We start from the raw sequence: 14360 nt of genomic DNA, 5'->3' as shown, positions 1-14360 counted from the left end.
AATCAGCAGGGTCACAGCCTGTTTGCAGCCCTAATCCCCTGTAAGCTTGGCCAGCTTTGTTGTCTCCATGTCAGGAGCAAGCCTCAGCCTTCCGCTCCGCGGTGCCCTCTCTGCGCAGCAGCCTGGGCCTGGCTGCAGGAATTCTCTGGGCCTGGGGAAGGTGCCCAGGGGACAGCCCTGCAGACCTCAGCTTCTCTGCAGCAGCTCAGCTCTGGCACTAGTGCCAGCTTCGCCCACTGCTGATCTGGGGCACCTTGCTGCAGGCCAGAGGGATGTCTGGGAGGAAAATCCAAGCCACTGCAACCTGTTCCATCCCAGAATCTCAGCGTGGTGTGGTTGGAAGGGACCTCTGGAGCTCACCCAGTCCAACCCCCTGCCAAAGCAGGGCACCCACAGCAGCCTGCCCAGGAGCACAACGACCCGGGGGGGGGGGGGGTGGAAGCTCTGCAGAGAAGGAGACTCCACAACCTCTCTGGGCAGCCTGCTCCAGGCCTCCAGCAGCCTCACAACAAAGAAGTTTCTCCTCCTGTTCAGATGGAGCCTCCTGGGTTCCAGTTTGTGCCCCTTGCCCCTTGTCCTGGCCCTGGGCACCACTGAGCAGAGCCTGGCCCCAGCCTCTTGCCCCCACAGCTCCTTTAGCTCTTGCTGAGCATTGCTCAGCTGCCCTCTGGGGCTGCTCTGCTGCAGGCTCTCAGCCCCAGGGCTCTCAGCCTCTGCTTCTCAAATGCTGTGTAGGATCTGAGGTGCCTGCTATGAAGAGATGAGTCCTGAGTCCTGCATGTCCCATGGGCAGCAGGATGGTGCTGGGGGTGGCAGTGGCATGGGGACATCCCCACAGGCTCATCTCCACTGGACAGTTATCAGACTCTCTTTAGTGGGTAATTATCTTGCCAAGCCAGTGGCTGAGTGTGGCTGGGGAGAAGGCTGTGGGGAAGGGCCTGCAGCTGAGGGGACGATGGATGGCTGCTGTCAGTGATGTGGAAGGAAGGAGAAGGAGGCAGGTTCCACAGGAGGAATCTCTGCCCAGTCCAAAGGCATTTCTATGACTCTGAAGGCCAGGCTGTAATTCACCTCCTGGGATCATCTTTCCTTGCTGCTCAGCTCATTACCAGCTGCCTTTAGCCTCTCCTCAGTGTCAAGTGTCCCTCCCTGTCCCAGCACAGGGACCTCCTGCGCTGCAGCTCTTGAGGCTGTCCCTGCTCAGAGGCTTGCTGGCTTCATCCTCCCTTCCTGCAGCAGGGAGGGAGAAGATCAGCAGCTACAGCTTGCTTGTGCCCTCTCTGTGCCCTTGCTCACACGCGCTGCGCCCTGGTCCCCTGCAGTCACCATCAATCCTCGCCCCACCTCGGGGAGCATCCACGCACGGTGGAGCCAGCATCGCCTCTGGACACCCTTGGATGGCTTTCTGGGATGTCTCTGGCTCTCCAGGGGTGAAGGCCATGCCTCCAGCTCTCTGAGGAGCCTCTGGCTGCTGCTGAAGGCGCTGTGGCCTGGCAGGGTGCCCGGCAGTGCCACAGAGGCTGTGGTGCTCCGTCGCAGCCTGGCCCCGTGGGAGATGCTCTCTTGGCTGTAATTAGCAGCGTGCTCGTTAAGGGCTGTCTCTCACCGAGTGATTAGCTGCTGCCCTCCTGTCAGGGGTGGCTGTGACAGCAGAGGCAGGCAGCTGTGGCTGGGAATCACCAGATCCTTGTGGGATCCTGCACAGGGGGATGGCTCAGGACACTGCACAGGGCTGTGGGGTCAGCAGGGTGGGAGGGTGACAGGGGGGTGATGAGGGGAGCAGGCTGGCAGGAGGCTTGGGGAGCAGGCTGGCAGGAGGCTTTGGCAACAAGGAGGGCACACAGCCAGTGATGGGCATTGCCTGGGCAGTGCCTTAATGTGACCATAGAGACTGAGCTGGGAGCTCCTGGCAAGGTGAAGGAGGTCAACTCGTGGGGGTGAAGTCTGGCACTGCCCACAGCCCAGCCTGTGTCCTGCTGCAGGGCATGGAGACCTGGCAGCACAGAGATGTCCCCTGGCACTGGCATGTGACATCCCAAGGGCTCTCAGAAGCACAGCATTGCAGGGAGGTTGGGTATTTCCCCAGGGAACCTGTTCCTTGCCTGCCCACAGAGGCCAAACCCTCCTGGTGTGAGCTCGGTGGGGCTGTGGTGACAGCCAGGGTGTCCCTGTGGGGCAAGGCAGACACAGGCGATGGGAGGACTCTGGGCTGGAGCAGAGGCTCAAGCCCTGAGCCTTGGAGGTGCTGAGGCACAGCAGTGTGGAGCTTCTTTTGGGAGGAGCCTGATGGTGCTTGGGGTGCAGCTCTGCTCCTTCCTGGGGCATCCCCAGGCCACCAGAGCTTCCTGCTGGGAATGAGCTGCCCTGGCTGGCCCACGGCTCTGTAGCTCTGGCAGTGGGGCTGGAGTCTGCAGCTGCTGCAATCCAGAGTGGGCTGATGTGCAAGGGTTTGGCTGCAGCAGAAGTGTCCCTGTGGGAGCAGCAGGGAGGTGGCACAGAGCTGGCACCCAGCCCTGCTTCGTGTGCCCACAGACCGGGAGCGCATCGGGCAGGACTCCTCCTACGAGCAGGAGGGCAAGGTGCAGTTCGTCATCGACGCTGTCTATGCCATGGGGCATGCCCTGCACAACATGCACAAGAACCTCTGCCCTGGCAAGGTGGGGCTGTGCCCCAGGATGGACCCCGTGGATGGTGTGGAGCTGCTCAAGTACATTCGCAACGTCAACTTCTCAGGTCTGTCCATGCTGGGGGGCTGGGGAGGGACACCCCTGTGGGGCTGGGGAGGGACACCCCTGGGGGGCTGGGGAAGGACACCCCTGGGGGGCTGGGGAGGGACACCCCTGTGGGGCTGGGGAAGGACACCCCTGTGGGGCTGGGGAAGGACACCCCTGGGGGGCTGGGGAGGGACACCCCTGTGGGGCTGGGGAAGGACACCCCTGGGGGGCTGGGGAGGGACACCCCTGGGGGGCTGGGGGCCTCACCTTGTCCCCTGCCATGGGTCAGCAGCCACAGCTTATTCCTGCTCCCGTTTGGCACCCATGGCACTGCAAATGCTGGCTGCACAGGTGGGGCAGACCTCCAGAAGAGGGGTTCTGAGTTTCCACATCTCCTGGGGGCCTCGGGAGGGTCACCCAGTGGCAGCCCTGGCCCCAGCCTGCTCCCCGCTGCCCCCTCACAGCACGGCTGGCAGAGGCCCTCTTGATTCATGCTGCTGTGTCCTTGTTTGTCTTCATCTCTCTGCTGGAAATGCATCTTGGTGCCTGCTCCAGCTCCTTAATAAACATTTTCTGTCTTGTCCTCCTTATTACTCCTATTTATCTCCACCCTCTTCTGTCTCCTTCATTTATTTCACTCTCTTGCTTGATTTCCCTCCCTTCCTTTCCCTGGGGTTCGTCTGCACAGCTCACTTCAGAGCAGCTTCCCTCCCTTAAGAGAAGCAGAAATCCAGCTGGGGTCACAGAGTTTGGTGTCTGGCCAAGGGGTCAGGACCATGAAGCCTCTGCACCCGGCTGGGGCTGGGCTTGGGTTTCTTTCCCCCTGTTGCTTCCTGTACCCTGTGCCTGTGTTGGCCTCACCCTGGCACTCCCAGGAGTGAGAAGCCTCATGGTAAGGAGGAACATCAACCCAGAGCCCCTTTGACACCACCACCCAGCACATGTGGTTCTGTGGGTGCCCTTGGTGCTGTGGTGCTGTGGGTGCTGAGCCCTGCTCCTCTCGCAGGCATTGCTGGCACCCCTGTGACGTTCAACGAGAACGGGGACGCGCCGGGGCGCTACGACATCTACCAGTACCAGATCAGGAACTCCACCCCTGAGTACAAAGTCATTGGGCAATGGACTGACCAGCTGCACCTCAAGGTAAGGTTGGGGCCTGGCTGGTGCTGTGGTGTGGCTGTGCATGGCCCATGCCAAGGGGAAGGTCCTGCAGATTTCTCCTGTACTTACTAAGGATCACAGAATGGTTTGGGCTGGAAGGGGCCTCAAGGATCATCTGGTTCCAACTGCCCCATGGACAGAGAGCTCCTGCTCACCCAGGCTGCTTAAGGCCCCCTCCAGCCTGGCTTTGAATGCTTCCAGGGAGCATTCAGGCGCAGATGGGGTGCGGGATGGAGCTGGGAACACCGCTGCAAGCAGAGCAGGGGCATCCCCCTGTGCCCCTGGGGTGCTTCCTGGAGTCCCAGCCGCAGCGTCAGTGGGACCGGTGCCATCTCACCCCACAGGTGGAGAGCATGCTGTGGCCAGGGGGCGGGAGCCAGCTCCCCAGCTCCATCTGCAGCCTGCCCTGCAAGCCGGGCGAGAGGAAGAAGCTGGTGAAGGGCATCCCCTGCTGCTGGCACTGCGAGCGCTGCGACGGCTACCAGTACCAGCTGGACGAGTTCCACTGCAAGCGCTGCCACTTCAACGAGCGGCCCAACGAGAACCACACCAGCTGCACCCCCATCCCCATCATCAAGCTGGAGTGGAGCTCGCCCTGGGCCGTGGTGCCCGTCTTCATCGCCGTGGTGGGCATCATCGCCACGCTCTTCGTGGTGGTCACCTTCGTGCGCTACAACGACACGCCCATCGTCAAGGCCTCGGGCCGGGAGCTCAGCTACGTGCTGCTGGCCGGCATCTTCCTCTGCTACGCCACCACCTTCCTGATGATCGCCGAGCCCGACCTCAGCACCTGCTCCCTGCGCCGCATCTTCCTGGGGCTGGGCATGAGCATCAGCTACGCCGCGCTGCTCACCAAGACCAACCGCATCTACCGCATCTTCGAGCAGGGCAAGCGGTCGGTGAGCGCCCCCCGCTTCATCAGCCCCGCCTCCCAGCTCCTCATCACCTTCAGCCTCATCTCCCTGCAGCTCCTGGGCGTCTGCATCTGGTTCATCGTGGACCCCTCCCACTCGGTCATCGACTACGAGGACCAGCGGACTACCAACCCCCACTTTGCCAGGGGCGTCCTCAAGTGCGACATTTCGGACCTGTCGCTCATCTGCCTGCTGGGCTACAGCATGCTGCTGATGGTCACCTGCACCGTCTACGCCATCAAGACCCGCGGCGTGCCCGAGACCTTCAACGAGGCCAAGCCCATCGGCTTCACCATGTACACCACCTGCATCGTCTGGCTGGCCTTCATCCCCATCTTCTTCGGCACCTCGCAGTCGGCGGAAAAGGTAAGGGGGGAAGGGAGAGGGCTGGCTGGTGGCCCTGGGGGGCTGCAGGAAAGGGGCTGGGAGAGGCTGAGAGTCCTAAGCGAGGAGGGAGACTTCCCTGTGGTCCTGATGGCTCCGTGGCAGGAGTTGGTTTGCAAACCTCCTGCTCTGCTGGGGAGCAGAGAGCCTCCAGCCCCATTTTCCTCTTCCTGTGTTCGGTCTCCCTCACTCTTCCCTTCCTGTCCCTCTAGTTTTCAGTGCCCTGTTGGCAGCTGCTCTCCAAACAGGGACCTGTGGGCAGCACAAGCTGCTGCTCTGCAGGCTGGGAGAGGATGGATCCCCAGGGCAGGTCGAGGTCCTCGGTGTCATGAGCACCATTCCTGCATGGAAAGGAGACCCAGTGCTGCCCTGCTGACTCCTGTTCCCAGTGCTGAGTCAGTGGTGGAGGCTGGAGAGGTGGAGCTGCCCTCTACCAGTGGTCCTGGTGCCAGTACCCATGGGAGCGAGGCCAGGCTGGATGAAGCTCTGTGCTTAAGTGAGAGGGAGTGAGAACAAAGAAGAAAAATCTCATGAATGGGACCCAAATCCTCTTTGCCTGCCAGCCCAAACAGGAGCTCATTGCTGCTCAGAGCAAACAGCTTGTGCCTGCCAGCCTGCTGCTGCCGCTGGCAAATAAACCTCCCTGGAAATCCCCAGGGTGACCCAGTGCCTGAATTCCCTCTCTGGTCCCAGTGCCTGAATTCCCTCTCTGGACCCAGTGCCTGAACTCCCTCTCTGGATCCATCACAACTGAGATAATTTCCCCCAGGCACGTCCCCTGAGCTGCTGAACTCACAGCTTGTGGAAACCTCTGTTGAGGAAATGACCTCAAGTTGTGTCAGGGGAAGGTTAGGTTTGGTGCTGGGAAAAATGTCTTCACTGAAAGGGAGGTCAGGGGTTGGAACAGGGAGGTGGTGGAGTCCCCATCCCTGGAGCTGTTCAAGAAACCTGTGGCCATGGCACCTGGGGACAGGGTTCAGTGGCCACGGTGGTGTCGGTTGGACTCCATGACCTCAGAGAGCTCTTCCAGCTGAAACAATCCTCTGACTCTCTAGACGAGCTGAGAGGTCTTTTGCCGTGGACCCCAGAGGATGAGCTGTGTCTTGGAGAGCTGCTCAGAGCATCAACCCCACGGAGACCAGGTCTGCCTGGGCACCTTGCACCTTGGCTCCACCGAACAGTCTCTGCCAGGCCAGGCGCCGGTGGCTGGAAGTGCGAAGGAGGACGGAAGGCAGCGAGTGGCTGGGGCCTGTTGGCACCTTGCCACTGATGAGCTGGCAGGGGAGATGCTGACAAGAAAGCAGGGCTCTTTTCTTGAAAAAAAAGAAGATTGTGAAACAAAAGCTCCCTTAAAGCCTCCTTAATGTGCTCTGCACACGGTGGTAATAAAGATGGAGATGATAATGATTGTAGATTATGCGCAAGGTTGCTCACCTCTTCCCTGCAGCTTGTCACAGGATAATTTAGGGCTGCCGGAGCTGGCTGTCAACTGCAGCTCCACAATAGGCTCTGCCTCACTTCGGGGGCTTGTAACGTGCAGGGCTGCTCTGTTATTAGGCTGCTAACAAGCTGATTAGAGGCAGGGAAAGTGATGTTCCCAACTCCCCTTGGACGCAGCTCTCCTGCTCCTCGCCTGCTGCTGCCGTGCTGGCTGCTGTGGTGTTTGGGCTCAGCTGTGCTGCTGTAGGACCCCAGACTGCTTTGGCTGGGAAGAGACCTTTCAAGCTTGTCCACTCCAACCCCCTTGCAGCCAGCAGGGACATCTGCAACCAGAGCAGCTTGCTCAGAGCCCTGGACAACCTGACCTGCAATGGTGCCAGGGATGGGGCAGCTCCTGCCCCTGTGGGCAACCTGGGCCAGGGTCCCACACCCTCACTGTGCAGAACTTCCTCCTGATGTCCAGCCTGAACCTGCCCTGCTCCAGTTTCAAACCATTGCCCCTTGGCCTATCCCCACAGGCCCTTCTGAACAGTCCCTCCCCAGCCTGCCTGGAGGTCCCCTTCAGATACTGCAATGTTCACCCCACAGAGCATGGTTGGAGTTTCACTTGAATCCTGAGGATGCCATGGGGCAAACCCTCACCTCCAAAGGCCTCCCAGCACCTCTGCCCTGACCTGAGCCTGCCCCCAGGGCTGCCTCCTGTGCCAGGGGAGCTGCAGGCAGATCTCCAGCTCTGCTTGGCTTCCTCTCCTGTGCCTACAACTTTGCATGGAGCTGGCAGATTGTTCTAACAAGTCCCCCAAGCCCTCTCTCCAAAGAACCTCTTATCCCTGCCGATCCCAGAGGATTACAGAAATAGCAGGAACAGAGGATCTAAAGAAAGAGACAATTTCCTGCACTGATAAGGCAGCAGCTGAGCAGCAGAGTCATTGTCTGGCTCTGTTTATCACCTTTGCTTTCAGTGAGGGGAGGAAGGAATGGGAAGGACTGGTGGAGGGTTGGTTCAGCAGAACTGGAGCAGGGCTGAGCAGGTTTCCCCTTCCCCAGCACCCAGGGTGGTGCCAAATCTCTCCTAGCTGGGCCAGGCATGGATTTCGAGGCAGGATGTTGCTAATTAATGGCTTTGGGACAGCACAAGCTGTGCAGGGCTGTGCTTGAGCCTGGGCTGCTTCCCTGGGGCAGGATGTGCTCATCCAGCCCTGGGACAAAGGCTGAGCACGGCGCTGGCCTCGGGGGCTTGTGCTGGGTCACTGCAGGTTGTGGCAGTCCCTCGATGCAGCAGCAGCAGCAGCCTGAGTCGCTCCAGGCTCTTTGATCCTGCCCACGGAGCAGGAGTGCTGCTGGAGCAGGAGCTGGGACTGCTTTGATAGCTGCAGCAGGCTCCTCAAAGGGCTCTGCAGGAAGTGTTAGCCGAGCAGGGGGCAAGTGAGGTCCTGCACTGGGAACCAATTAGGAGAGCAGGGACCGAGAGAGTGAGAAATGGTCACTCTGGATGTGGCAGAAGGTTAACTGTGCCTGGCTGGCTGAGCTTGCACCCCAGGATAAAAGTCCTCCTCTGAGCTGGGAAGGGCTCTGCTGCAGAGCTGCAGAGGTCAGCATGGGCTGCAGAAATGAGGCTGTTGCTGCCAAATGCATTGCCAGGGTCCTTGTGGTAGCCACGGTGGCCCTGTGAGATCCCAAGAGTGCTGCAGGGGTTTGAAGAGGGCTAAAGGATGGAGGAGAGCATGGGGAGCTGGTGCCACTCAAGGTCTTGGTGGAGAGGAGTCCCTGGCAGTGCTGGGAGATGGAGCCCTGGGCCCTGGCACTCCGGGGGAACGTGCAGGGAGATGTCTGAGCTGAAGCTCAGCTGCTCTCTCCCTCTGCACTGAAATGCCTCTGGTGGGAGGCAGGAAATATGGAAATTGCTGGATTGCAGAGTGAGGCTCCTCCAAAGGCATCTGCTGAGGCCCGGGGAGGTGGGCAGGTGTGGGAGACAGGGAAGTGAAGTCAAGGTGGCGCAGAGCAGAGCTGTGCCAGTCCCTGGGACAGGGGCTCGGGGCTGGCGTGCCAGGGCTGCCCTCACTCCCGGTGAGCCTGGTCCCTGCTGTGCTGGGCTTGCAGCAGTGTCTGGAGAGTTTCAGTGAAAGCACAGAGAGAAAAAAGGCAAGAGAGAAGAGGCAGAGAGGAGCTGTGCTGGCACAGGGCCCTGCTTTGACTTCCCCTGATGAAATGACATTTTGATTTCCAAAAACTGCCTGGATCGGCTCCGCGTGTGACTGCAGGGAAGGGAACAAACAAAGCAGCCCTGTGACAGCAGCAGGATTTATTCTGGGGACAAACCAAACTTTTGGGTTGACTCAGAGCAAAGCTTGTTGCTTGCTCTCCACCCCCCCCCCCCCCCCCCTTCCTTCTGGGCTGAGCTGAAGTGCTCCTGGGCCTCTGTGCTTGTGTCTGAAGCAGGAGAAGAGAGGGAAGTGTTTCTTGGCATGGTCACAGCTGGAAGCTGCAGGTCCTGGGGAGGGATGACAGCCCCAGGCAGGAGCTGTTGTCCCCCCTCCAGCTCTCACTCGTGGCATGGAGCTGTCTCTGTGCATCTTCTCTGCAGGGAGTGTGTGGAGCCTGGGAGCTCAGTTTCTCTCCTCACTCACCTCTTTGCCTTCTTGACTCCAGAAAATCAGCCCCCAGGTTGTGTGTGCAGGTGGGGAGCTGGGGACCCCCTGCCCCCACTGGTGCTGCAGCTGCTCCAGGTCCTGCCACCCTGCAGGGCACTAAATCCCACACAGAAACCCTGGGCACCTGTGACTGAGCCAGGGGTAAAGATCAGAAACTGCCCTAACCCCCTAAACCCCTGCTGGCAGCCTGCAAACAGCCCCAGGGGCTGAGCACAGCTGGAGAAAGAAGAAAGGCCCCCGAGGACCCAGAGCCCACTCCCTGCTCAGCCCAGAGAGACCCAGAGCTTGAGCTAGGAGGAGGAAGAGAGGATGCTGGAGAGGATGGAGCCTCGTGCTGGGAGCAGGGCTGCTGCTGGAGCAGGGCTGCTGCTGGAGTGAGGCTGCTGCTGGAGTGAGGCTGCTGCTGGTGTGAGGCTGCTGCTGGAGCAGGACTGCTGCTGGAGCAGGGCTGCTGCTGGAGTGAGGCTGCTGCTGGTGTGAGGCTGCTGCTGGTGTGAGGCTGCTGCTGGAGTGAGGCTGCTGCTGGAGTGAGGCTGCTGCTGGTGTGAGGCTGCTGCTGGAGCAGGACTGCTGCTGGAGCAGGGCTGCTGCTGGTGTGAGGCTGCTGCTGGTGTGAGGCTGCTGCTGGAGTGAGGCTGCTGCTGGTGTGAGGCTGCTGCTGGAGCAGGGCTGCTGCTGGTGTGAGGCTGCTGCTGGAGTGAGGCTGCTGCTGGTGAGAGGCTGCTGCTGGTGTGAGGCTGCTGCTGGAGCAGGGCTGCTGCTGGTGCAGGGCTGCTGCTGGTGTGAGGCTGCTGCTGGAGCAGGGCTGCTGCTGGAGCAGGGCTGCTGCTGGTGCAGGGCTGCTGCTGGTGTGAGGCTGCTGCTGGAGCAGGGCTGCTGTTGGTGTGAGGCTGCTGCTGGAGCAGGGCTGCTGCTGGTGTGAGGCTGCTGCTGGAGCAGGGCTGCTGCTGGTGTGAGGCTGCTGCTGGAGCAGGGCTGCTGCTGGAGCAGGGATTCTCAGGGCTGCATCTGCCTGCCCAGCCTCCTGTGTGGCTCAGAGGTGAGGGGCGGGGGATGGGCGGAGGGAAGGGGTCTCGTTGCCTCCCGTTGCCTCCTGCTTGAGATGCCCCTGGCTGGTGAGGAGCCTGCCACAGGCTCTCCACAGGAGAATGGATTATTCTCCAGTCAGATTAATGGGCTTTCATTTTGCAAAACATCTGTCACTGTTAGTCCTGGACAGTGAGCGTGAAATTAGTTTTGACTGCAGAGCGGCAGCGTCGGTGTGTGAGATGTGACTTACATCACAACGGCTCAGGGAGGCAGCTGGGACATGGGCAGCACCTGTTGAGGGCAGCTGGGGGAGCTGGGGCTGCCCTGTCCCAGCCCTGGCAGTGGGTGTCCTGCTGTGCCCATCGCTGCAGCAGCGCAGCTCCCACCCTGTGGCTGGTGGAGCCTGCTGCCGGTGCTGGAGAGGAGAGGGAGAGGATGAGGAGGGCAAGAAGGATCCATCTCTGGAGGTGTTTTCAAGTTGGGGTGCTGGCAGGTTGCTGCTGGAGCGGGTTTGGGTGCTGGGAGGTCTTGGCACAGGGAGGCCACATCAGGGCCCTGGGTCAGGGCTCTGGCACAGCCTCTGCCTGCTTGCAGGAGGGGAAAGAGCCAAAGGGAGCTGAAGTGCTCCCCAGGTGCAGCTTGGCCCCTGCCACATTCGAGCCTGACGACCCAACACTGCCAACATTTCCAGCCCTGGTTCCCTGCCTCTGCATCATCCACCCACAACATCCCCAAGCTCCCTGTCCCCTCTGCTCCTGCCCCAGCCACCCCGGGGGGCCGGCAGAGCCGCGGCTGCCAGCTGCCCCCTTGTGTCTTGCAGATGTACATCCAGACCACGACGCTGACCATCTCGGTGAGCCTGAGTGCCTCGGTGTCCCTGGGCATGCTCTACATGCCCAAGGTGTACATCATCCTCTTCCACCCGGAGCAGAACGTCCCCAAGCGCAAGCGCAGCCTCAAGGCGGTGGTGACCGCAGCCACCATGTCCAACAAGTTCTCCCAGAAGGGAGGGTTCCGCCCCAACGGGGAGGCCAAGTCTGAGCTCTGTGAAAACCTGGAAACCCAAGGTAAGGTTTGGGCAGCTGCCCCTGCCAGGGACCAGCGTGGTGCTGGCAAGCCCAGGGCCTGGGCTGCGGCCGTGCTGTGCTCCGGGGATGCAAACGGTGCTGGCAGAGAGAGGGACATCTGCTGTGCCTGGAGGGGGAAGGTGTTCAGGCTCTGCCTGGGCTCTGCCTGGGCTCTTCCCAGGGCCAGGCTGGAGCTGGGGCTGGCACAGTGGCAGTCACCAGGCTCCCCTGGGAGGAGAACTCTGTGCCTGTTCCAAAACCAGAGGCTTGAAGGAGGAAGTGATTGTTGCAGGCAGTGCTGCTGGAAGGGCTGCAGAGAGGTGGGGGTTGGTCTCTTCTCCCTCGTAGGCAATGACAGAAGGAGAGGAAAGGGCCTGGAATTGTGCTGGGGAGGCTTAGGTTGGACATTAGGGAAAGTTTCTTTGCTGCAGGAGTGGTCAGAGACTGGCAGAGGCTGCCCAGGGAGGTGGTGGGGTCCCCATCCCTGGAGGTGCTCGAGAAACCTGTGGCCATGGCACCTGGGGCCGTGGTTTGGTGGCCATGGGGGGGCTGGGCTGAAGGTCAGACTGGATGACCTTAGAGGCCTTTTCCAACCCAAACAATTCTGTGGCTCTATGATTCCATGGTTCCCACCTGCTCTCAGCTATGCTGAGCATCCTTCTCCCCCAGGACTCTCAGCAGGACCCCCTGAGGGTGGTCTGTGCCTGGAGCAGGGTGAGCTGAGCTCCATCTGCCACATCCCCAGCCCTGCTGTGCCTCCCATGGGGAACAGAGCAGCTCGGTGTGAGCTGGGCTGGCAGCGTGCTCCTGGGCTGTGCCAAGGCAGGGAGCATGGCACAGCAGCAGTGCTGGGGGCTGGTGTGGCTGTCAGGGAGGGCTGAGGGGCTGTTTGTCACTCTGGCACTGGCAGGGTCACGTATCCTTAAATAAACAACAGGATAAATAATTCCCAGGGCTCTGGGCCGGGCAGCCTGGCTCGGAGAGCAGTGTGGCTAACAAATAGCTCTGTCAGCTCTCATTTCTTCTGGCCTATCTAATTGTTATCTGGGAAAAGCAGCCTGGAATCTGCAGCAAGCTTCATTTGTCAGCAAGGCACCAAGACCAAAGGAGAGCTGCTGCATGTCCCCTCCCGCTGCCAGGCTCTGCAGGGGACAAGTTTGTGCTGCTTGTGGTGTCTTGGGCTTTGCCCTGTGCCCAGCCACCCTCTGTGTCCTTGGCTGCAGGGTGCCTGTGGGTCTGCTGAGCCCCCAGGACCTGGGGAGCTCATGGTGGGATCTGCACCAAGCACCCTGAGACAAACTGGGACCTTGCAAGGTGCCACTTGCAGCTGGGCACAGCCTGGGGAGCAGGAGGATTTGTTCCTGTCTGGTGTTTTCCTCTGGGCTTTGCTGAAGGGGCTGGAGAACAAACCTTGTGAGGAGCAGCTGAGGGAGCTGGGGTGGCTCAGCCTGGAGCAGAGGAGGCTGAGGGGAGACCTCCTTGCTCTCCCTGACAGGAGGCTGGAGCCAGGGGGGTGTTGGGCTCTGCTCCCTAGGAACAAGTGATAGGACAAGAGGAGATGGCCTCAGGGTGCCCCAAGGGAGGTTTAGGTTGGACATGAGAAGAAACTTCTTCCTTGAAAGGGTTCTCCAGGCCTGGCCCAGGGAGGTGGCTGAATCCCCATCCCTGGAGGGGTTCCAAAGCCAGAGAGCTGCGGTGCTGAGGGCCATGGCTTAGCCCCAGCCTGGGCAGAGCCAGAGGAGGGCTGGGCTGGGGGATCTTGAAGGGCTTTTCCCCGTGCTGGTCAGGTTGGGGCAATGGGATGGGGGTGGACTTCACTGATGCTCCATGTTTGTGTCTCCCCAGCTCTGGCCACCAAGCAGACCTATGTCAGCTACAGCAACCACGGCATCTAGCTCCTGGCAGGGAGCCTGCCGAGGCCGGGGGGAGCTCAGCCACAGCACCCAGCGCAGAGCCACCCAGGGAGGTGGCAGCAGGGTGGGCAGAGCTGCCGGGGAAGGTGCTGACCAACAGCGGCAAAAAAACAGCAACAGGAAAGAGAGAGAAGCGACACAGAGAGAGCACCGCAGGGGGACAGCGCCCGGGGGAGAGGGACTGGAGCAGGGGGGCAGAGGGGGCAGGCTCCAGCAAGCCTTTGGGGAGTGGATATTTTTTTCCCTGTCAGAAAGAAAGAGAGAAAGAAAGAGAGAAGCAGAGACTGAAGGCTTCCCTTCTCTGGAGCTCCTGAGGTCGTTTGTGGTTGTGCAGATCCTTCTCTTTGCCCTTTCTTTAGGTTTTTTGGGACCCCTCCATCCTTCTTTTGTTCCTATCTTCCTCTGTCCCTCTTCACTCCCCCCCTCCCCCACCTCTACCAAACCCTCTGTGTTGCAAGGGGAAAAAACAAAAGAAAAGGAAAAGAAAAAACAAACAAAAAAAAGACTAAAAAAAAAAGGGAAAAATGACTTAAAAAAAAACCCAAACAAAAAAACCACCAAAAAGATAACATTGAAATAAATTCATTAATAAAAAAAGAGAGAGAAAGAGAGAGAGAACAAAATAAAAGCAAATCCAACCCAGAGTGTGTTCCAAGTGCTGATTTCTGTAGGTGGTTTAATTAATGTCTGTGATGACCTCCTGGATTGAAACCTGTCTGCTTTGTGTACTGACCAGTCAAGAACCAAACCACCCCCACCCCCCACCCCACCCCCCAGCAACCCCCAGTTCAGTGCCTGGATGTCTCTGAGTTCCTGGATGACTGTGTGGAGCATGAACATTTTTATACAGCAGATTTCTAATAAAAGACCTTGGTTTTGCACTCAGCTGTTTGCTGCCTCTTGGTGACTCTGCCAGGCTCTGCCTTGCTCTTGGCTGCTGGGGAAGGTTTTCTGGGGGGGCCAAGCACACCAGGGGGGCAGAGGAGGGGTTGGGCTGGCAGGGACCTCCGAAGGGCAGTAGTTCAAACCCCATCCTCCACTAGATGAGGTTGCTCAGAGCCCCAGGGCTCGCAGCCTTTGCTCCTCA

At 59.9% G+C, this 14360-nt stretch overlaps 1 protein-coding gene across 2 annotated transcripts in view; it reads left to right on the top strand.

Annotated features, from left to right (window-relative positions):
• The window catches only part of GRM4 (glutamate metabotropic receptor 4), a 42079-nt gene extending 27938 nt beyond the window's left edge, over positions 1–14141 (top strand). For both annotated transcript variants that reach the window (XM_068159812.1, XM_068159815.1), the window contains 5 exons: positions 2533–2733; positions 3721–3857; positions 4220–5155; positions 11114–11360; positions 13206–14141. In XM_068159812.1, coding sequence (XP_068015913.1) covers positions 2533–2733; positions 3721–3857; positions 4220–5155; positions 11114–11360; positions 13206–13255 — 1571 coding nt within the window. In that variant the 3' untranslated portion in view covers positions 13256–14141. The remainder of the gene's footprint in view (positions 1–2532; positions 2734–3720; positions 3858–4219; positions 5156–11113; positions 11361–13205) is intronic.
• Positions 14142–14360: the final 219 nt, after the last annotated feature.

This window comes from Melanerpes formicivorus, unplaced genomic scaffold (genome assembly GCF_026170545.1).
Source record: "Melanerpes formicivorus ecotype bairdi unplaced genomic scaffold, bMelFor1.0.p_v2 SCAF_46, whole genome shotgun sequence".
NCBI lineage: Eukaryota > Metazoa > Chordata > Aves > Piciformes > Picidae > Melanerpes > Melanerpes formicivorus.
This window is presented reverse-complemented; position numbering and strand designations above follow the sequence as displayed.